Genomic DNA, 23233 nt, shown 5'->3' on the forward strand with positions numbered 1-23233 from the left:
ATGCATGAAAGAGCTAGAAGCAACTCGAAATAGAATCTTATACAGGAAGTGTGAGACAACCCCAAGCATAAGCTTCACTTTATATTTTGTTAAAGGAAATAATTTACAAAAGCACATGGAAACAAAACCATTAATCTTACTTTGAGAATTAGGTTTGGGTTTGGGTTCTTTTTTTTAATGTTACAGATGAAGCGGTATAGAGTATTCTAGATTTTGAGACGCATAAGAAAATGATGATCCTATATTCTGTTTCATTGGTAGCGTTCACTGAGAAGCAAGAGTAAATGGATGAGAACACTCAGGATAAAGTACAATACATACAAGTGACAGACATGATATGTTCAGGCTCTGAGTGCCTACCATTTCAAAAGCTCAGCTCATTATATGAACACCTTTCTTGTAAAAATCCAGTATTCCATCCTTGCAGTAGGTTAGATTTCTGTGGGGATAGCCATTTCATTGTCCTTTTGTAAAATCCAAGAAATGTAGGCACGGGAAACAAACCATAAAGCTATATTCCAGCATTATAATGGATTTTGTTTGGTGCCACAGCTTTGAAGATGCTTCAAACATCATTAGCAACTCCACAGAGTTTCAGCATTTCTGAAAGATTTAGATGTATAGTATTTTGTGTCTTTAGTGTATTTATAGAGCTGTAACTCTGCTTCAGGATTCTGGACTCACTGGCAAATCACCTAAGTGCCATTGGTTACTGTATATTTCACCATAATCCCTAGATAGAGTTAATTCATTATGTTCAGCTTTAAGTATGTACAATGAAGTACATATGAAGTTAAAAGAAACTTAAAGAGTTCCAGTCAATATTTAATTTCCTTTTCACTAAGTGACACTGGAATCTTCTAGAAAAAAATACACTCTTCTGCTTCTACTACAGACTAATGTTCTGGGCCACTCACATGGCAGGGGACTTCATTGTCTGGAAAATATTTATTATTATCTGAAGTTCTGTAGGGAGCCATAGTGACTTTGTGTTGTAACTACTGAACATCACATTAACATATATTAAATTTAATACTTATAAGAAAGTCGCTTTCATTCATATATACAAATATTTAAAAAACTGGAGATGTGCAATTAACTTTAACAATTATTCTTCAGGTTTACAAAGAAGACCTACCTCAGCTGAAACAGCAAAGTAAAGAGAAAAACCATTCTGTGCCCTTCCTCAAAAGAGAGCGAGCGCCTGAGGACAGTTTAAAGTTGCAGTTTATACATGGGTACAGTAATACTAGATAACACTTGTTTTTTCTGACTGTTAAAACATCCTAACAATGTTAATCAATTCACATCAGAGCATTTAGCAAAGCATTTTTTTAGTGCTTCCCCACAATTAATTTGTCATTATTACTGTGGGCAATTTTTGGAACATCAGACAGATGTTTTTTCAGTTGTATTTGTTAAGGAACAAGAGGAGGTTATAATACTGTAGCCATATAATAAATAACACACCAGTGTTGCGTTTTATAAAATTACATTTTAAACTGGCTGTTCACTCCACCTTATGTTTCCTGGAGCAAAGATTCTCTGTTAAGTTGATTGTGATAGCTGTGATTTGTGAAAATGCCTGATAAATTTCTGCGTGGATCCAATTCCCTGTAAAACTTATCTGGACACAATTCTATGTGAATTACATATTCACATATATATAAAATTAGTATTAATTTAGGAGTCAGGTGCAAAGTATACTATGAGAAGATTCATGAATGCCTGCTCTTGGTGGGAATAGTCTCTCTCTGCCTGTGTGCTGTGATATTTTTGAGCTAAAGTTGACACCGCAGCTGTACTTCTTCAAGTTAATGCACAAATTATTTGCATAATTTGTTACACGAATTACCAGAATAGTTTTGAAACAGAATATAACTTGTTTTGTATTCAGTTACAGAGGCTATGATTGTCGAAATAACTTGTTCTACACACAAGCCGGAGAAGTAGTGTATCATATTGCTGCTGTAGCTGTTGTATATAATAGGCAACAACACACTCAAAGGCTGTATCTTGGTCATGATGATGACATCCTCAGCCTAAGCATTCACCCAGTGAAAGACTATGTTGCTACTGGACAGGTGGGTATTTAGAAGTGATGACCTTACCAAAACATGGAAATAAATTCACTTTACAGTATATAATTAGGAAAAATGTGGTTGTCTTTGTACTTCAGCATAGTGTTTCCTCCTAAATATGGGTAACCTGTGTATTGTTTCCTATATCCCTGCCAAACTGCTGGGTAGTACTGGACTGGAAACTGTTTCAGGTGATTATTAAATCATTCCTATGTAACAGAAAACCTGCCAATCATATACTGTGGCCTTGCAAAAAATCTTATATTCACTTTGAACCTCTGCTTTCATCTGTGAAATGTAGGAGCTGTATTTTATCTACATCCCAGGAGGTTTTGGGGTTTCATTAGTCAGTATTTTTGTACTGTAGTAACATTCAAAAGCCTTACTCAGACAAAGGCTATTTTATGTTGGGCACTCTATTGATACCTGGTACTGAATATGATATATTCAGTATATTCATATATATTCATAAATCATGATAAATTATATCATTAATAAGATAATGAATACTGATGTTTTAGAGACTATCTTCTGATATTTTTCTAAAAGAGAAAATAGATCTTGAAAAGGATTAAATAGGGCAAGTGGAAAAGTAGTTACCTCTGGAGTGTTTTGATGATATGATAGTGCTAATTACTGATATTGGTGTGCTTTGAACTTCTATGAGCAGATATTCTGATTAACCCTCTGATTTAGGTTGGAAGAGATGCTGCTATCCATGTTTGGGACACACAGACACTGAAATGTTTATCATTGCTCAAAGGCCAGCATCAAAGAGGAGTGTGTGCACTAGATTTTTCAGGTAAGACACAACCTACATTTATCTAAATGGTTAATTAAAAAGCAGTCCTTATGAGGAAATCTTAATTTGAATAGCTAGCCAATTTTACAATGAATACAAATTTTACATAAAAGTCTGCTGACAGCTTTGATAAAAATAGTGTGTGTAGTGAAGTCAGTCATGGGCCTATTGTCATCAATCGATAATTGAATTTTGTGATGTTTAATCCATAATACCAAGTGTACAACTAGGACTCTGGCAGCTGTCTACATGGTGGTATAATAATTTAAAAGCAGGCAGAATGGTGACTTGAAGTGAATAAATGAGATGGAAATGTCATCTGTAGTCTCATGCAGTTCTTCAAATTTGCTAACAATTCCCACATTTTTCAGTGAGTTTACAGAAGTAAATATGACAAACAGTTGTCTGCTATTTCTCCTACTTGTCTTTTTGAGATGGGTGACCAAAGTAGTCTCAGTTCTCAATGGGTAATTCCTGTATTCAGCGTTGAAAAACATCATCCAAATGGTGGTGACTTACACACTTTTGCATCTTTAAAAAAGTGCGTAGAAATTCATTCTCCCTTTTTGTATTTTATTTTTTTTAAGGAGATTACTTTAGCTCCTTTTAGCTGAACTATCCTTTTCTTAATCTGATTTTTTTCAATTAAAAGTAATTTATTTCTTATTCTCCTGTATTGAAAGGTGGTAAGAATTCATTAGGACATAGATCACATTTATAAGACAGGACTATATGGAAGAAGTTTTACTTCCACAAAGATAAGTCTGTAGAACTGAGTCATATTCCATTATCAGAAGAGGAGCATTGGTGTTTATCCAAGAGCTGGAATTCAAATGCGAAATTGCTGATCCACTGTGACGTGTAACCTAGCTCTGAAAGTAGATATGGTACCAGAAGAAGGGAAAATTGGTAAGGATGATCTAATTGGCATAGTGTGCATATGTGTTAAAAAAACTTCTCAGTAAGATCCCTAGTTGAACAAACATTCATATATTTAGAAAATACTTATTTTATATTTTACATTTTTAGCAAAAATTTGATTCCTGTACAGGTAGTAGTACTCCATGTGTTAGAATCCAGGTACCTTTATAAAAACATGAAGAATAAGCTGGCCACTTATTCTGTGGACATAAATCTGCACAAAAAATATTAAAGCTCTTTTAAAAGTAGCAACCACTGGCATCACTAAAGGATTGCTTTAGGACCTGATCCTGAGAATGCACATACTGCATTCCTAACTGGGATTAGTTAAGATTCTTGTTATAGAGAGGAGCAAATAGTTGTGCAAATATGCACCTCACTATGGGATCAGAGTGGTGCTCTGGTCTACTTTGTAGGGAGTTTTCATTGCGTTAATAATAGGTATTTCTAAATTAGGTTCAGGTCACACTACTTGAAGCTTGAAGAAAGAAACCTAAAACTCCAAAGATACCTTTTTTGGCTGTACTTGATCTGGCAGCTAGCTGACTCTGCTACCAGTTCTCTCTGCTCTTACTTTCTAAAGCACCTGCCATTGGCCATTACTGAAAACAGTGTAAAGGGCTGGATCACTTTTGTAGGACCACTCTGATGACGTTATGATTCAAAGATGATTGCGTTCATGCAATGTTTGATTGTGCCCTCTGGTGGCTAATTTAATATCTATAATTTTGGATATTGATTGGAGTGTATAGCCTGTGTTAGTACATAAAACATCCTGTTTCAAGTTAATAAAGTTTAAATTGTATTCTTACCAACAAAATTTTGTCAACCATCTTCCGTTTACATAATTGAGTTACCCCTGAAAATAAATATTGTCATGAAAATATACAAATATACCTTTTTCTTAAATAATACATATTACACAAAGCTTATTTACCTTTCATATCAGCTATCTTCATATCATTTTATCTCACTAAAACTATTATGGAATGGTTCTTGCTTTTCTTTCTTTTTTCATTCACTTTTTGTGTTTCCTTGTTTGTGCCTTTTTTTTTTTTTTTTTTTTTAAAATAAACTCAGTTTTGGTTTCCTGACCTGTTTTTCAACTTCATTCTTTCCTGTCTACTTACACTCCTTCCATCTAGGCCTGTTTCACTCAACTGTGAACTCTTTTCCTCTTTCTATGATTCCTCTTCTCCCTCTTGACTTGCTTCTCATAGAGCTCAGTTGCTAAATACTGTGAGCCCAGTCTAGCTGTGAGGACCGGTTCAGCCTTACAAACTTTGAAGTAGTTCCAATGGAGTAACCTATACCAGTGGCACTCTTTCTATTCTTGAAGTCAAATATGTTTAAGCACAGAGTCCTTAACATCTGTTAACTTCTACAAGAAGTAACATTCTCAAATCATTGCTTTCATTCACTCTTTTGGCCATCTCACCAGTTCTTTACTTCCTCCACTTCTAACTTTTCCTCAGTTAAAAACAATCAGGTAATCAGCTCCTGCTGCAACCTATAAAGTTCAATTCTCTTATAATATACTTCAGCAATTGTGGTTTAGTTTTTAAAAATTTTCAAAATTTCATTACAGTAGTTTAAAAGTTTGTTAACAATGGTCTTACTTCATACATGTTGCAAGAATGCCAGGTATTGTTGAATTATGTACGATATTCTGTTCTTGCTTTTCTTCCTCTCATTATCAGTAGTGCTGTGTCTTTCCTGCAGTAGAAGAAATGATAGCCAGCAATTAATTTTAGCCTTATAATTTTCTATCATATTCATAGTTTTATTACATTGCCTATTAACTTTTAACCATCCATTTCATTATACACTAATAATTATTGTCACCATTTCAGGCAAAAGAAAAGAAGCATCGTCTGATCAGAAATATTTCAAATAAAATGTAACATGATTTTGGAGTACTTGGACTTTATGAAATTGACTTTCATTGCCTTGTTTGATCCTGCCTACCTTCCTTGTACTTACACACAGGAATACTTTGTGTCTGCCTTTGGGAAAGATCAATGGTTTGATAAGGAATACAAATAAAAAACAACAACAAAAAAACCCAAAACCCTAAATTAGGTCAGACATACAAACATAATAGAAGATAATAAAGTCAAAAGAATGCCTTTTCTAGAAAAGAATAGCCTGTCTTATAATCATCTAGTTAAAAATTAAGCAGAAAAATCTTGTTGTGACCTATAACACAACCTGTTCTGTCTCTGATAAGGGTGAGGCCATATTTAAAGTTAGTTAAGAAGAGGAAGGCTAGGTCATGGATTAGGAGAGTGCTCCGAGACATCTGTGGATTCCAGGCTGATGTCTCATGACCCAGTAGTCATGGTGCTAAGTATTGCAATGTGAATCCTCCTTGTGGATAAAACTTTCAGCAGGTATAGACCAGCCATCTTAAGAGGTTGGGCAGGTTGACTGTCTTTCTCACTTCATTTGTCCAATTCTGTAGGGAGTCTGCTTTAGGAACTGAAGGCCATTAGTGAATCTGATCCCTAATCTCTCAAAGTATTAGTTCCTTTTTTTTGCTTCATTTATAATACATCATTTGAAATTCAGGTTACAATGTATTTGTTGTCTTCATTGCCTGTTGTATTTTCAGCTAAAGCCTTAGCACCTTTAATATTAAGTATTGCTTCTGTACAGCTGATGGAAAATGTTTGGCATCTGTTGGGCTAGACGATAATCATGCCATAGTGTTTTGGGATTGGAAAAAAGGAGAAAAGCTAGCAACAACCAGGTAAGAATACATCCCTCTATAAAAGTGCCCTGTGGTTACATTTTTCTGAATAATATCATCCACATGTATTACTTTGTTTATAGGAGAAAACAGAACACCTCTCTGAAAACAGAATGGTGTTTCAGAGCAATTATATCCAGAGTAAAAACCCTGGGATCTATGGCTTAGTGTTTGGAAATCCTGTGAACTATTTCTGTCAAGAGTTCCCTAGCCTTTCTGTTGGGATAGCTGCATTGATATTATAGGTCATTTAGTGATTTTCAAGTTAAGTTAATATTTTCTCCCAATTTTATTTCCTGATTTGTGACGGAAGTCATCAGAGATGTCATATTTTCTTCTGTGCGTTAGATGATATGCTGAGTTCCATCAGTGTGCATATGCAGATCACTTTTTAAAAAGAAAAAAGTGTTCCCTCTAATATAAATACATTTTTCAAGGTCTACTGATCTTGCCTTCCTTCTGAGTCAGCTTCTACTGAGGTATTTGCTCTTTGCAATTACTAACAGAAATCTTAGCTAGTAACCTTGCAGCAAAGAAGCTTTTGCAATTGCTTGAAGGGACCAATGTTGAGAAGATGATTGGGCTATGGTTTACTTGTTTGCTTTTTTTCTTCTAAAATATTGAATTGCAACATTTTCCTTATGCTAAGCTAGTTGTACGTCTTAGAAGAATCAAACTGTTTGAGAACCTGGTTTCTGTCCAGCAAATCAAATGTCTCTGAGGTCAAGATACCAGAATTGTGTAGAATTCATGTAAGCATGGACTTACATGCCAGAAAGGCAAGGAGTTTGTTTCATACGCTGTCTGCAACCATGTAACATCTAGAATTGGTCAGTAGAAATTATAAGTATAACTGCAAAATGAGCCTGCGAAAGATAATTTACTTTTATGTAAGCATTACACTATTATATGATGAAATGTTCCGGAAGAAATAGTAAGATTTTCTCCTGGCAGCACTATCTGTTAGTAATATACCGTTACTAAATAAATAAATAAATGTTTTGATCCAAGTGTGTGCGTACCATAATCTATATTAGCTATATAATTTTGTCTCAGACATCCAGTTTATTAGGCAGCAAGATTTTTAAATCCTATTTAACATTTGTGCTGTAGGCCTTGCTTAGCAACAGTGATGCCTGTGTTGTAAAATGTGACATTTTCATTTGCTTTCCAATCCTAGTTCTACTGTCTCCAGACAGATTGTGCTTCAGACTCATAAGTGAAGAAACACTTTGTATATTCCCATAGAGACCTTATAAGCTTTTAAAAACAAGATAATGATGGGCTCTATGGCTACCTGTCTCTTGTAGCTCATAGGAGAGATATAAGATTAAGTACTCAGGTTCTTTTCAGTGTGTAATACTATATGTACCCTATGTATCTATGATTATTGCTAATCTATTATTTTGAAAATGCACAGGGTCCTCACAGAGAGCATAAAAAAATAGTTTATCTTCTAAAAAGTTCCAATTTAAATTATTGTTTATACTTTAGCAGAGCCTAAAGGAAATTCTCCCAGTCTGGTAAGCTCAGTAGGACATACAAAGAGAGAGGCAAAAACCAAGACAGGAGAGTGTGCATCTGAATTTTAGACATGACCTTCACATGGCCTTAGCAGACAAGAAGAATAGAAGGATGTCTCTTTACAATCATATAGACCCACAAGAATTCATCTAAAGGACTAAACCTGAAAAATGAAGTGTACATTCACTGTGTACAAACATTCATTATGTTTATTCTGTGGGTTTTTTATGTTTGTTTTTTGTGAATATTCTTTTTGCTTAATCTTCTTGGGATGATTTATTTCAGCATGACTTCTCAGTTTTCCTGTCACCATGTCAGAATATACTCTTATTTATTAATTGCTCACTAGATAAATTATACAGCTTGTTTCTCTACCTTGGCTCTACAATCTTCTGCTAGTTTCATTAAAATCCTTATTGAGTAAGCATACATGGTTAGAATCAAAATGTATCTGAGCTTCTTTCACTAGCTTCTCCTGTCTTATGCTGATGCAGTGCTGGTCCTATTTGATCCTAGTGTTTTGTATTAGTGGACTGCAATCCCTAAGGGAACTGAGGGGGGCATTCTCAAATTTATTTACAGTCTAAATCAGTGAACATAATGCTCTTCTCCTTTCTTCATTCTGTAAGACCAGATGTCCTGTGCTAGTCCCTCAGAACACAAGTACACAAAAACTACACAGGCTTGTATACGTGTTTTGGTCTGACTATTGTAGGAAATTGGGGTGGAAATGTAGGCCATACAGTCCAGACCTCATGTGTCGGCACTATTCATCCTATCACACAGGCAGACATACTCGTCATTTTACAGGAGACACCTGCACTGGGATTCAATTAGTTTGATTTTGGACTCGGGGCAGTACATCTTGCCTGTGTGATAGATGCATCTGGAAGAACTGGCCTGAACTGAAAGACTGGACATCATTACAGCAAAGTAGAGGAAAAGGACAAAGAGGAATTGCAAGAAGATGTACTTCAAACGTCAAAGGTGTAAAGGACTGGTTTTTGTCTAGACTGATTCACCAAAAGAAAATACAGAAACCAAGAGGTTCATCAGAATCATATGATTTTTCAGATCTACTAAACTTGTCAGACAAAAGTGACATTATAATTTTTTTTTTGTCTTGAAGCACAGTAGGTTAAAGACTGCCTTGTTTTTCTTGACAGAGTATTTTAAATATTTATTGAGTTCTTATCCATTTAAATATTTATGTCGCCCTTTGTACCTTCTCTTAATTGCATTGACCTTTGTTGCCTCCTTCTTCATTATGACTTAACTGAACTGAAATTCAGCATGAGACAATTTTTATTCACCACATTTCTGTAGTCTAACTATATGGTGTATGCTCAAATACATTCTGCCAACTCTGAGGGTCAGACTTCCAATTAGAAGATTGAAGATTGCAGATTAGAAATATAGCTCTCTACTTTTTGTTAGATAGGATAATAATGGTAGAGATAATGTAGACATAGCCTCTGCCAATCCTCATATTGTTATAGATCCATACCATTGTACTTGCACCAAGAGTATGACAGTCATGGTGATTAGATTCTCATTGTCGATGACTACTTTTGATTAGTCCAATATGATGAAATGCCATTTAGTTGGAAATGTTAAGTCATCCCTTACTGTGTTTTTTAATTTTTATTTTTATTGCAGGGGCCATAAAGATAAAATATTTGTAGTGAAGTGTAATCCACATCATGTAGACAAGCTAGTCACAGTTGGGATGAAGCACATCAAATTTTGGCAGCAAACAGGTACTGCATTGAATATTTTATATTTAATCTGTTTGAGAATGTATATATTTTTAATACAGGAACATCATGTTCTCAGTTAAAGAATTTGTTTTATTTTTAAAGCAATTTTCTAGTTACCAAAATACTAAACTGGTGAAAACCTACCTCTGAATCAGCAAGTGTCACAATATTCCTTTCTCTTTAGAAGTCATTTCCAGCGAATCGTTTTTTAACTCAAGTCATACTATAAAGGATTTCGCCTGAACAAGCATCCTTGGCTCTCAGGAAACATGCAATCCTGTAATTCACTTAGGCAGATTATGACCTTTGTTGTGAATATGTCAGCTGGTAGCTAAGAATCTTAGGTGCCTCTGGCACACGGCTAAAAGTGGTGGTGTTTGCACTTCAGGGACTGATATAACACTTCAGCAATCCTTCACTTTCAAGATAGAGTTGTTTTTTAGTCATCAGAGATGACTTCCAGAGACTGAAGCACATGTTTCGAGATGCTGGGCTGGAAAGATAGATTTGAGGATGGACATTAAAATACATGCCTGGGCAAAACAAAAAAGAAATAAAGAACCAGGTATTGTGCAGAAGTTCAGTTATAGTAATTTATATTTTATCCATTAGGCTAAAAATCATGATGTAGTATCACAAGCATCATGGTAATCTGTTTTTTGTATGACACACAAATTTTGTTTCCTCTTCTAAATAATGAAAAATGAAAATGAGTTTCCCATTATTTAAAAACAGGATAAGGTTCTGCAAACTTAAGAAGCAAAATATTCAGAATGGGAAGTAGCTATCAGTCTAGACTTTTCTGTCAAACTGAGAAAGACAGCAAAGGTGATTTCTGATTGAGGATATTTTTTATTCTTCTTGGATTTTTTGTTCTTCATTAATTTTAATCATATACACTCTACACTAGTACTCAGTAAAAAGATCTCAGAGAGCACCTTCTGTGTATAAAATACGGCAAAGGTAGGCAGCACAAGGGCAGCTAAAAAAAGAACTCAAGATAACTCAAAATTAGATAGTTTTAAGAAGTTCCTATACTTATACCATACTTTACAGTGTTCAAGCGGTTCAGGTGCCCTCAGTTTAAATATTTTTTTTTCTGCATTTTTTATGTTTAGGTTATTTTTGTAGTAATTAAATAGACTTGTATTGCTGTTTGCCAAATTCTATTGCAGGAATTTGCATTAAGCATTATCTTACTCCAAGACAAGATTGATTGAATGTCTCTTTGCAATAAAAATGATATATTTTGAACTAAGATTTGCTCAGTGGAATTGGGAATATCTGTCTGGTGTTAAGTGTGAAATACATGATGACTTGAAGCAAGAACACCACTGCCTATATTATTTTGTAATTGTATGTGTATTTTTGTCTATAAGCACTCAATTCATGGGTGCATATGGCTGCTTCCTGCTGTCTGAATCAAAGTAAGGCTGTGGCAATTTGGTTCTCTGACAATCAGAAGAGGATCAAACCCTGCCATTCATTCTGCAAGACTGCTGTGATTGTCAGGTTGCCAGTGGACAACTAAAACAAACCTCTACCATCTCATGTGTAGTTGTGGTCACCTCTAAAGAGAATAAGCTTGGCAGGAGCTTGGCAGGCTGTTCTGTGCAAAAAATGTTCTGCCAGCCATTGTATTAATTCTTTTTACACAATTCCCCACCAAAATTTATCATTTGCTTGGAAATAACAATCTGAAAAAAGGAGCCCTGTACTGCTTCAAAACCGTCGCTACTAGATTGACTTTCTTTTATTATGTTTTTACCTTGTGCACTTTTTTCAGTATTTCTATTATCTACCATGTCTTAGGCAATCACAAGAGATGATGGGGTCAAGACATTTGTCCTTTACAGCACTATGGCTACAAACCGAAATATAAAAAGACTTGATTTTGTTGATACTGCAGGTGGAGGCTTTACATCAAAACGAGGAACATTTGGAACTACTGGAAAACTGGAAACTATGATGACTGTTTCATATGGGCGAATAGAAGACCTAGTTTTCTCTGGCGCTGCTACTGGAGACATTTATATCTGGAAGGATACTCTGTTGCTTAAGACAGTGAAAGCCCATGATGGACCTGTATTTGCCATGCATGCATTGGATAAGGTATTTACCATCTTGTGTGATCCATTCATCCTTATTATTTTTGTTCCAATACTGGATTTTAGAATTGTATAACTAACATGTCTCGCAATGAAGTTGCTCAGGTTTTGTACGTGTGTATGTAAGCAATACGTTGTTTTACAATACATAAGTTCTACATTGCACTAACATTGAAAGTGCTTTAATAAACAAAACTGTAACAGAAAACAAGTTGCACTGGATAAATCTGAATGTGATTAAAATCACAAAACTGATATTAATGAGTTCTCTTATTTAATAGGTGTGTATTTTTAAGCACCACGTTATATGTGCTTATTATGTGACCAATGGCTTTCTGACCCTAAATATGCAGAATTTATTTTTCACTGTGCTCATGCGTGTCATTTCCATATTTGTTAACCATAGGAGAGTAATAGGTAATACTTATTGCCTCTTCAACTTGATTCAAAAAATATTTTTGCATTACCAGTTTCCAAAATATGAAAGATGAATTTTTTAATAATTCTATCACTGTATATTAAGCAAGCAAGACTTCAAATATCCAAAGGTTTTGTTTTTCTGAGTTAATTATTCCAGATATGAAAAGTATTTTCCTTCAGGTGCATCAATAAATCTTTAAAAGAAACTGTGGCAAAATATATTACTGACATCACATAAATGAGGTTGGGGCAAAGTTTTGCCACTTAAAATCCACTGGCAATTTGAAGATGTTGATACTGGAATATAATTGTTGAGATTATAGTTTCAACTTTAAAAGTATAGCAAGAGAATAAGAATATTAGCTATTAACATTTTTATATATCAAGGTCACTTAAGAACCCTGTGGCTCCACCCTTTCTGGCCCTAAATGATTGGTCCTAGCTTTTCCATCAATATTTCTATTTGATCTTGGCACTCTGTCTTCTAAACATCCTCTTCACTTACTTTTTTGTTGGTTAGTTATTTATGCTGTGTTTCGCACTCACTTGGCACAGATAAAGAGAATCTACCAAGGGAATTAATCAAAGAATTGGTCCCTATGCATTATTAGAACTCAGTTTGGAGCATCTGTTAAGTCCATTGAATTTGGAATAACTTGAGAAGCTGTTATTACAAAATACTGGCTCTTCTAAGGATGAGGCATGTATTTTTCCGTAGCTTATTTCCACATGCAGAAGAATGTTACGGTCCAGCATTACTATTTACAATATTGTGCACTCTGCATGGTTGTCTTTATAACCCTAGAAAAGCAACTCTAAATCTTCTCCTCTTACATTTTTTCTTCATAGGTATAGGGTCCAGTATTTTTAATTGGGCACGTGAATAAAATGCAGGGGAGAATTTATACTGCCTCTGAATGTGTCTTTTTAAATATTAACATATAAGTGCTGACATTTATGTATGTTTTCATACTGTGATCATACAGGGTTTTGTAACTGGTGGAAAAGATGGAATTGTGGCACTTTGGGATGACATGTTTGAAAGATGTCTGAAGACATACGCTATTAAAAGAGCAGCACTATCTGCTAGTTCTAAAGGTATTATTTTTCAGTGTGTTTTTATAAGGAATGTACGCGTGAAGGCTGGTGAAATGGCAGTAATGGGTGTCAAATCTTACCAGAACACAAAAGGAACAGTAATATGCTACTTACTACTCTGTGCTGGAATTTTCTGTTTTGATTGATATAAGTTGTATTTCACACAGTCTTTGCCATTTATAGTTTGTTCTGCTATTTCCTCCTCTACTCTGTGACATTTGGCTTTGTTTTCACTGAAGAAATGATTTTCAAAAGAAATGTTGCAAGCCTGTGAGTCTGCCTGTTCCAATATCTGTTCTGTTTAGCAGCTAGCTTCCTCAACTGGCCAAATTTCATGTAGTAAGACCAGGGTCCCTATGAGTTGGAAAAACCTGTTAAATTGTACTTCCTAAGGCATCAGTGTGGAAGTCTGTAAAGTGGTATTCACAGATAATCACAGAATTAATGTCCATGTTGCTGGAGCATCTGAACCCCTTATGCACTGTCACTGTTAAACCAATAAAATATCAATCTTAATATTGCCACAAGACAGACTGGCACAAGCTCCCCTCCTTTGAACTGTTAATTAAATCTGTGGATTATATAGTAGTTTGATCAGGCAAGTGTATCTCATGTTTCATGATTTTAAACAGCTTTTAAATATAGATTAAATAAGCTGTATGAACTACAGGTGATATGAGGCTTTTTTTGATTTCACAATAAAAACCTAAAATTAATATCTCTGTATTCTTCAGGTTTACTTTTAGAAGACAATCCCTCTATTCGAGCCATCAGTCTAGGACATGGGCATATACTAGTAGGAACTAAAAATGGAGAGATACTTGAAATTGATAAAAGTGGCCCTATGACTCTACTTGTTCAGGTATTGTATGGATCGTCCATATCAAAATATTCCCTGTAGAAATACAAGACATTATAACATTTTCCCAGTCATTTTCTTTCTGTTTTCATTAATCCTGTTGGCCACTGTTGCTTTCCTTGCTCAGGCAGAAGTTGATGCTTTCTTATGTAAATGACTTTTGAGATTCACTGTGGATTACAGAATTCTGAAGGGAAAACAAACAGTCCATTAAGTTCAAAGGCTGATGAGACCTTTTATGAATTTTTTAGACACTTTAGGACCCAACATAAAAATGAAAAATTAAGAGTAGAGCTAACACAATTTATTTGACAGTGTGGTTCCATTTATTTGCTTTTACTGAAATAATATAGTGTATTCTGAAGGATCCTATACTTTAATTTGTGAAAAACTGTTTTAGCGTTATGATAGCTTTCTACAGTGACACACAGTTGTCACTGCATGTGTTGCAAAGCATAAAGAGGTCTCTTTTTGCAAAACAAAGTATTTTGCAAAGTTGGGTTAAATAATTTTCATATATATGTCCACTGATGTATTTGATGTTGCCTTGGTTTAGTGTCTTGAATAACCCTAATGACTCTATGTAGAAAATGGTATATATCATTTACTGAGTTATAATTTGCCAAGTTTTTACTTTTTTGTTTTCCATAACTGACTAAATTAATATTGTTTTTTACAAAAATATTGTTTCTTTGATATTTTTCTTTCCAGTTAGTTCTGATCACTTAAAGTAATCTTTCAAATTTGTATTGCCTGCATGACAGCCTTACCAACCTAAATGTGCAAAGTTGTATTTTATAAATTAACTCATTCACTAATTTGGAATTGCAATCGCATGCTAATAAAGTTCCCTTCACATGAATACTAAGGTTGTGAGATAGTAAAATTACCTTAAAATTACCTGATTGCTCTGAGTTTTCTGATAAAGAGAAGTGTTATTCATTGTCATCCATCTTAAATTACATGTTTGCATGCATCAACTTGAGCCAAAATAGAAAATACGTAAGGTATAATCAAGCTGTCATGACAATTCCTCCCCTTTTTCTTTTAATGGTATTTTTCCATCTCAACAAAAATGCCAGTTACTGAACTGAAATCCAGATTGAGACTAGTAAGAAATTATTTAACCTTGAGATACAGTGCCAACAAGCTGTATGCAAGTTGAAGGAAACTTAGAAAAAGCAGGAAGAGTGATTAAAAAACTTGAAAACTGAGCTCTGAGGAAAGATCAAAACAACTTAGTATGTGTATGTGGGGCAAACAAGTTCTCCGGAATCTAAAAAATTGTATAAACCTTGAAGACAGAGTAGCGCCTATTAGGATTTCAGGATAAAGTCCTGTTTGGGGCATAACTATTTCCTGTTCAAGTCTGGAAGAGAGAGCATTGGAAGAACAGGAATTACATCTAGTAGTAGTGGAGGAGATCTGGAAGAGTATATTTTAGATGTTTATCAGAGGAAACAGACCAGACATTCAGGTCTCTCTGAATGTGGAAAATTTTTGAGAGGAGTTGGTGAAAGCCTATTGCCTGAGACTTGTAAAAGGAGGCACAGCAAGTGCTAGAACGTATGACATAAACCCAAATGCATTATTTTCTCTTATATTAAGTGATTTCCTTTAGGGACACATGGAAGGAGAGGTCTGGGGCTTGGCAGCTCATCCTCTCTTACCTGTCTGTGCAACAGTGAGTGATGATAAAACACTACGAATCTGGGAACTTTCGTCCCAGCACCGAATGCTGGCAGTGAGGAAACTCAAAAAAGGTAATTCTCATTTGGCCATACACTGTGATAGTAATGATACTACTCTATTTCTGTAACAGTTCCATCTTTGCTTTCGGTGCACATCATAGGCATTAATTAGGTAGGAAGAGGGCACAGTCATTAAGAAATTGGAAGCATAGGAAGTAAATTGTCTTTGGCATGTGTCAAGTCAATGAAAAGGGTAGAAAGAAAAAGGATTATAATCTATTGTAATGAATAATAACAAAATTAACTTTAATCTATTTTTCTCTGATTCCAAGGCAAATGAGTTGACCTAAGAATCATTGTCCTTCCTAAGAATACTTAAGGCCAGCATATTTGTTGCTGACATTAGAAAGTTTCTTTATAAAGACAAATGTAATATTTTCTGCGTGTTGAGCACAATCAGCCTTCAGTGGCAATATGAACCTTACATGTTATACCAGCTTCTCTGAAAATGAACAGTCTTCCTGCCCTCTCCTCTGTATAAAATTAGATGTGCTATGTTGAAATGCTGCCTTCTCAAAATTACTTTTATTTCGTTTAGTCATTGATATCCTTCAGGAAATTTTATGGTGTAAATTCAACATGCTTCATTTTCAGTGACAGATCCAGAGCACAGGAACTCTGACTGGCTGAGGGAAAACAGAGTCAAATGTTTTGGAGAGGTGAACTCAGGGACCAATGAGGATAGCTGTATGAGAGATTATGGTCAGAAATAATGTTGAGGCAAAAAGTAAGTGGAGGGAGTGTAGTACCTCTCTGTTTTAAATGTGCTCCACCTGAAAGGAACCATTATTCAGTCATATAACGAAGAAGCTTTCAAGTGTAGTATCGTTGAAAGACATTTAGTTATGCTGCCCATAATGAGTCTTTGAATTTTCCATCTGGATATCCTTTCTGTATGTTTTCGGGTTTTGGGGGGTTTGGGGGGTTTGGTTTTGGGGTTTTTTTAATTTATTTCTCTCATTGGTGTGTTTAGAATGTAGTTGGAAGGTGTTGTTTGCACCTAAACCCATTTCAAGACTGATCAAATCACCATTGTCAACTCAAGAACAGCCTATACAGAGGGTACATTCCCATTCAGTAAAACATTAATCATAGCCCTCCTATCACATAATATATTTGTTTTAATAAGTAACAAATCAATTTTAAAAGTATATACTTGATGTAAAAACCTTTCAGCTGCAGTTTATTGATGGTTTTCTCAATCCCAATTTGTAAACCTTAAGATACTTCTTTCCATTTTCTTTTGTAGGTGGACGATGCTGTGCCTTTTCTCCTGATGGGAAAGCCTTGGCTGTAGGGTTGAATGATGGGAGTTTTCTGGTAGTAAATGCTGACACCGTTGAAGACATGGTCTCTTTTCACCACAGAAAGGAAATGATCTCGGATATAAAGTTTTCACGAGGTATAATCAGATGATAAGGTGAAAGGGAAGTGTTTATCTTGGAGTTTGTTTTTCTCCTCTAGACAAAAGATTGAATGTTCGGAAGGTAGACTGGCTTTATATGTGCTCCATGCATTTAAATACTTTACAATTCTGCCTGGTTGTATGCAGCCTAGTATAATGGGGCCCACCCCCAACTGGTGCATTTGGAGGCATTGCAGTAATGAAAATGCATAACAATAATAATTATAATGTGTACACCTTTAATAACCTCAGTGTCTCTTCTTTACAGAATCAGGAAAGTACCTGGCTGTGGCTTCCCATGACAATTTTGTAGATATTTACAATGTACTTACCAGCAAAAGAGTTGGCATTTGTAAAGGTGCATCTAGCTATATCACGCACATTGACTGGGACTCAAGAGGTAAAATGTTTGACCAGAGATACAGATTTAAAATGCCTATAAAACGGAATATCAGAAAACTGTTCTCGTACCAGTTACTAAGATAAACTGTAACTACTAATGCAAATGATTTTTCAACATCAAGCACCATATGGGTTCAGTTCAATTACATTTGTTGGTTGAATTCATCCTCACTTTGTAGCATTTGTACCAGCATACATGGTACTTCACTGCTGACAACATATGACTAAAATGTCACTTATAAACATAATATTGCTTTTCTTTGCCATGTTCTTTTATAGTTTTGTAGTGTGTGGCACATTTTTCTTTTCCACCTTTTATGTCCAATTTCCTTTCTTCTTTGCTGAGCATTACATGGCAATCACTGCAATGAAGTTAGAGCGCCTTATTGTCACAACTAATTAAGTCTAGCAGGATTGATAATGAGCTCGTGTAAATAAGCCTTCCTGATATGATTCTATGTGGAACCACCTGTGTGTCTGAGCCCAGCTTCCCCTGTTGTGCTGGTCCCAAAATGTGATGCAAGCTCACTGACAGCAACAGGAGCTAAACACCTTTCGGAATCCATTCAGGTCTGCATGCCATTCTTGAGCTAGTAAGCCATGCTGCAACTGAGCTGGCACTGTGTGCCTGCTTACAACCCTGATAATCTGACTACTAATAGCTGTACACACAATCATAGCAATTTGATACTACCGGTGTATCTGTAGTAGCCAGTTCTTGGATGTGTTACATGTGCAGATATAAAGTATAAGAAAACTGAAAACTCTTTGTGTCCTTAATGGTATTTATTGGAAACTTTATGTGAACTTCTGGATGTAAAGGATTAATATACTAAATTGTATAACCTGTCTTATACAGGTCAGATAGGAAGGGCATGATACTACTATAGTCCCATGTTGCACTCATGTAACAAAGGGCAAGATGCCCAGTGAAAATATAGCAATGTTGGAACTGCGCTACTTCATATCAGTTGATAATCTAATCCAGTGTTTCTCAGTAAAAGAGTGCTTTCCCTGGCAGTTATGCAGTTTCGATATTGTAGAACTGCTTTTATGATAATAAATCCCCACAAGATTTCTTACAGTAGTATACAATTTTAAAAATTCAGAAAATACCTTTCATTTTCTTATATCAGAAATATTGTAAAACTGAATTTGAAAGCATTTTTTGCTTCTTCATGCACAAATACTTGTTAATATACCATCAATTGCATACAGGATTATCTTTATAATATCACAGTATTTGTATGGGTATGGTAAACTTCATACACAAGGACAGTTTGGTGTGTAGCTGGACTATATGCCAGTTAGGCAGTGCAAAATAGACAGGAGCTTACAATGTTTTTAACTTCTGGCAAAGCTGTCTTGCAAAATCGTTATGAAAATTAATAGCATACACTTTTTTTTTTTTTACTTTCCATTATTGTGATGATGAAAACACAACCAAAATATTTCTTATCAGAAGAAAGTGATTCGCTGCAAGGCAGTAATTTTTTAAGGATGTCGGATGGTATTTAAAATATTACTTCTTCAGTGAATCAGGAGTACAGGATTCTTATGAGAGTGATTCTAAGCATCCGCTTTACTTTTGCTATGAATAACTCTCTGGAGGATAATTTCTTAACTTACCCCCAGAAATCTCTTCATTCAATCAAAAGAAAGTTCATAATACTCATAATAATGAATAAGATTCATAATAAATTCTTATTTCGTATCCAGGAAAGTTATTGCAAGTCAATTCTGGTGCCAAAGAACAACTATTTTTTGAAGCACCAAGGGGGAAAAGGCATATTATAAGAATTGCTGAGGTACGAATTATGCTTACTGGATTTTTTTAATGTGAAAGTTATTTTTCTGGACTGTTGAAAATTAGCTTATTTTGTCTTCAAATGGGATATTTATTCCTTTTAAAATACTATATTTACACTGGTTAGAATTAGAATTATTTAATCATTCTGTATAGTGTCTTTCCTAGCATTTGTAAATGGTAGAACTTGCAAGTTTCTGTTTGTATCTCTAAACTTATTTTGGCTTGTTTAATAGCAGTCATTTCCCATCCTCCCCTTCCCTGAACAATCACTTGTTTTCTGTGTAATCAGTGTGCATACAGGTTATAAACCATCTTTAAACAGGATGACCTGGCTTTTAATGATGTTGATTATTTGTGACACATAATTCTTCTACAAAGCCACCAATGTTTAGCACCTCAGAAAAATCTTTAAGGGGATTTGTATCCAAATCATGCCCTACCTTGGGAAAGCAGGAATGTTTAAACTTTTAAGCCTTTTGATGAAGATATGCAGTTTATATTAACAAGCTGGAAACAGTGAACAGTTTCTAAAAACACTAAAAAAGTTATGTTAGTATCAAACATAAAAAAAATATACTCATGAAACCAGTGTGTATTTTGTAGATATTAAGATGACTTCTTTTGGGAAAATTTTGATTGCAGATAGAGAAGATTGATTGGGACACCTGGACGTGTGTTCTTGGTCCTACTTGTGAAGGAATTTGGCCCACGCACAGTGATGTCACCGTTGTAAATGCAGCTAGTCTTACAAAAGACGGAACACTATTAGCTACAGGAGACGATTTTGGTTTTGTGAAGCTTTTTTCATATCCAGTGAAGGTAATAAGCATATTTATTTCTGTCATTAGAAACTGCGCAAGAAAAGGAATTAAGGAAGACACTGTTCGCAATATGTCAGACTGCTAATATGCGAATTCTTTGTGCTACAGGGCCAACATGCAAAATTCAAGAAGTATGTGGGTCACAGTGCACAGGTAACCAATGTTCGGTGGTTACACAATGATTCTGTGCTGCTGACTGTAGGTGGTGCTGATACAGCTTTGATGATCTGGACCAGAGAATTTTTGGGCATTCAGGAGAGTAAGCTGGTTGATAGTGAAGAATCAGACACAGATGCAGAAGAAGATGGAGGTAAAAAGGATTCTATAAAACATGTCTTTAATTTAGTCTTCATTCCACAGAGACTCACACAGGCATTTAACTTGAAGTGGGCAAGAAACTTCCATGTGCTAAAGTTCAGTGTAGGGAGAGCTTGGTAGGATTTGTTTCCTTCCTTTTATTGGTGCAGATCTTCTTGTTTTCTACTCTTCCGCTATGAAACAAGGGTAGTTTGTTTTATTTTATGTTTTATTTTTCTAAGGTTATGATAGTGATGTTGCAAGAGAAAAAGCAATTGACTATACCACTAAGATCTATGCAGTAAGCATCCGAGAAATGGAAGGGACAAAACCACATCAACAGCTGAAGGAAGTTTCAGTAGAAGAGAGGTATGTCACACAAAGGCATTTGTTTCCAAATGTACATTACATTCTTTTGAATCTCTTTTCATTCAAGTAAAATTAGTCTTTAGAAATAAGACAGGAATTTTAAAATTCACAAGGTAACATTTAAAATGGTGTTCACAGGGTACAATGTGTTAATGTGATGGAGAAAAATATGTGTATGTAAGTAAAACACCTGTGAGTCTTGTGTTCTCTTCTGCTATTCACATAAGCAGCTATATTCTTTCCTAATTAGTGTGTGTAGCTGTGCATATGTCTGCAGCAGGGTATTTGTGATAGGGTGAGCTTGTAAATACTTTGTAGGTAAGTCTTTTGGTGACGTTCTCTTTGAAAGATTTTCAGTTGCTTATAGTTGCATCAGTTTGTTACTGTTAAAGCTCAAATTTCCCATGGCACATGTTGGCCTTAGGCTGAATTATTCTGAAAAAAATCAACTAGAAGGAGAACAGTATTGGAGAGGACAGTAAAGAAAAGAGAGTGAGGTCCAGACCTAGGGGAGTGGGTGAGTGAAAACTCTGACTGAGACAGGACTTCTGGGACAGAACAGGAGTACCTATTACCAGTAAGGTATAGTCCCCTTCATAATCTGGAACAGTAAATCTACACCAGTGAACCAAGTTGATGACTCAACTGTGAATCCATGCAGTCTCTTTTGATAGAATTTCTTTTTATAAGTGGTCATTCTTTTATCATGAGTTTTCTCGGTTTTGCCCAGTGTTGGGCACTGACAAAAAAGGACTGCCGTGTGTTAACCCACAGAAAGAATTTAAGCTTAGTTGTTTCCCTTCAGTTTACCCAGAACACACGACTAGTAACAATGCCAATAGTGTGATGGCATATTATTCTCCCCACAGGGATCCTGCCCTAGTTAAAGAACAGGATGTACAGTCCTCAGGGAATGCAGCGGGTGCAGAACTAAGCACTGGTACGCTATGTAGGATCCCTGCCGCAGGTATTGCAAAAGATAAGAGACCTGTGTGTAGGAAGAGGCCAGGATGGCAAGAAGAGAGTGCTCTGGAGCCCGTGGAGAGCTGTCTTCTTGCTGTTCCTGCTTCTGTTGCAGAGCTTCTTGGAGATGGTTGGCAAATAGAATATTTTGCAGGTAGCCTGTAACTCTGCGTACCTCATTTCCTGCTGTCAGCTGAGAGAAGTACAGCTGAATTTGCAGAAAAACTGCATACTCATAGCTGCAAGTAGAGATCATTTAAGCAGTTCTTTGAACAAACATGTAACACATAATTACATTGAACTGATTAAGGTCTAAGGTTCTCTTACTTGACTACTGAGAAGTAGTGGCAATTTCTGAGATTTTTGGCTTTAAATCTCCTCGGTGTTCTGATCTGCAAGATGCAAAATGGAGTTACTAATACTTCCTAATCTCTTGCAGACCTTTGAAAAATAAATTAGTTTATATTTTTAAAGCTCTTAAAGAATGCAATGCTGAACATCATGGACAGAAAGTAATAATAATTTTTCACTCAGTATTTGAATAGGAGAACAAATGTTGGGTGTGAAAAATGAGAATAAAAATGTTGCGCCCCCCTTTTTTTTATCACAACATTTTAAGAAAAACATGCAGCAGGAGGATTAGTGGTGGTTTTTTCAGTAAAATGTTGGACCATAACTATTTCTTTTCTCCTTGTTTTAAGGATATCTCTTCCCATTTTTTTCATTTATTCATATAAAGTCTTTGTTCCTCCATTTTTCTACAAAAGGCGTAGTGTATTATCCGGTAAACATGAATGTTTTGAGATTGAGTTAAAAAAGGAAAAATTTCTTTTTATTTTGGATGGATACTGCTAAATTGTTATTACACATGAAATAATAAGTGCCAATGATACAATGGCCAGATGTTTTACACCAGAAGCCCTTATACCTTCCAGCTGCTTTATTCTGCTTTGATGATGCAAAAGCAACTGTAGAGTGAGTTTAATTGACCGATTAAGCTCGGCTTACAATTGTTTTGTACTAGTGAATTACCAACAATATGAGCATAAGCATCAGTCTCTTCTGCAGCTTTTCAGCACTATTTCAGTCC

At 35.4% G+C, this 23233-nt stretch overlaps 1 protein-coding gene across 1 annotated transcript in view; it reads left to right on the top strand.

Moving 5' to 3' along the window:
* Positions 1–23233, top strand: part of EML6 (EMAP like 6) — a 125946-nt gene that overhangs the window by 74792 nt on the left and 27921 nt on the right. The window contains exons 15-29 of the mRNA XM_075035348.1: positions 1120–1238; positions 1898–2084; positions 2778–2883; positions 6463–6556; positions 9740–9840; positions 11750–11952; positions 13355–13466; positions 14201–14328; positions 15947–16088; positions 17326–17478; positions 17750–17881; positions 19603–19691; positions 20336–20512; positions 20623–20824; positions 21054–21180. Of these exons, the coding sequence (XP_074891449.1) occupies positions 1120–1238; positions 1898–2084; positions 2778–2883; positions 6463–6556; positions 9740–9840; positions 11750–11952; positions 13355–13466; positions 14201–14328; positions 15947–16088; positions 17326–17478; positions 17750–17881; positions 19603–19691; positions 20336–20512; positions 20623–20824; positions 21054–21180 (2072 nt within the window). The remainder of the gene's footprint in view (positions 1–1119; positions 1239–1897; positions 2085–2777; positions 2884–6462; positions 6557–9739; positions 9841–11749; positions 11953–13354; positions 13467–14200; positions 14329–15946; positions 16089–17325; positions 17479–17749; positions 17882–19602; positions 19692–20335; positions 20513–20622; positions 20825–21053; positions 21181–23233) is intronic.

Source organism: Buteo buteo, chromosome 9, assembly GCF_964188355.1.
Source record: "Buteo buteo chromosome 9, bButBut1.hap1.1, whole genome shotgun sequence".
Lineage (NCBI taxonomy): Eukaryota > Metazoa > Chordata > Aves > Accipitriformes > Accipitridae > Buteo > Buteo buteo.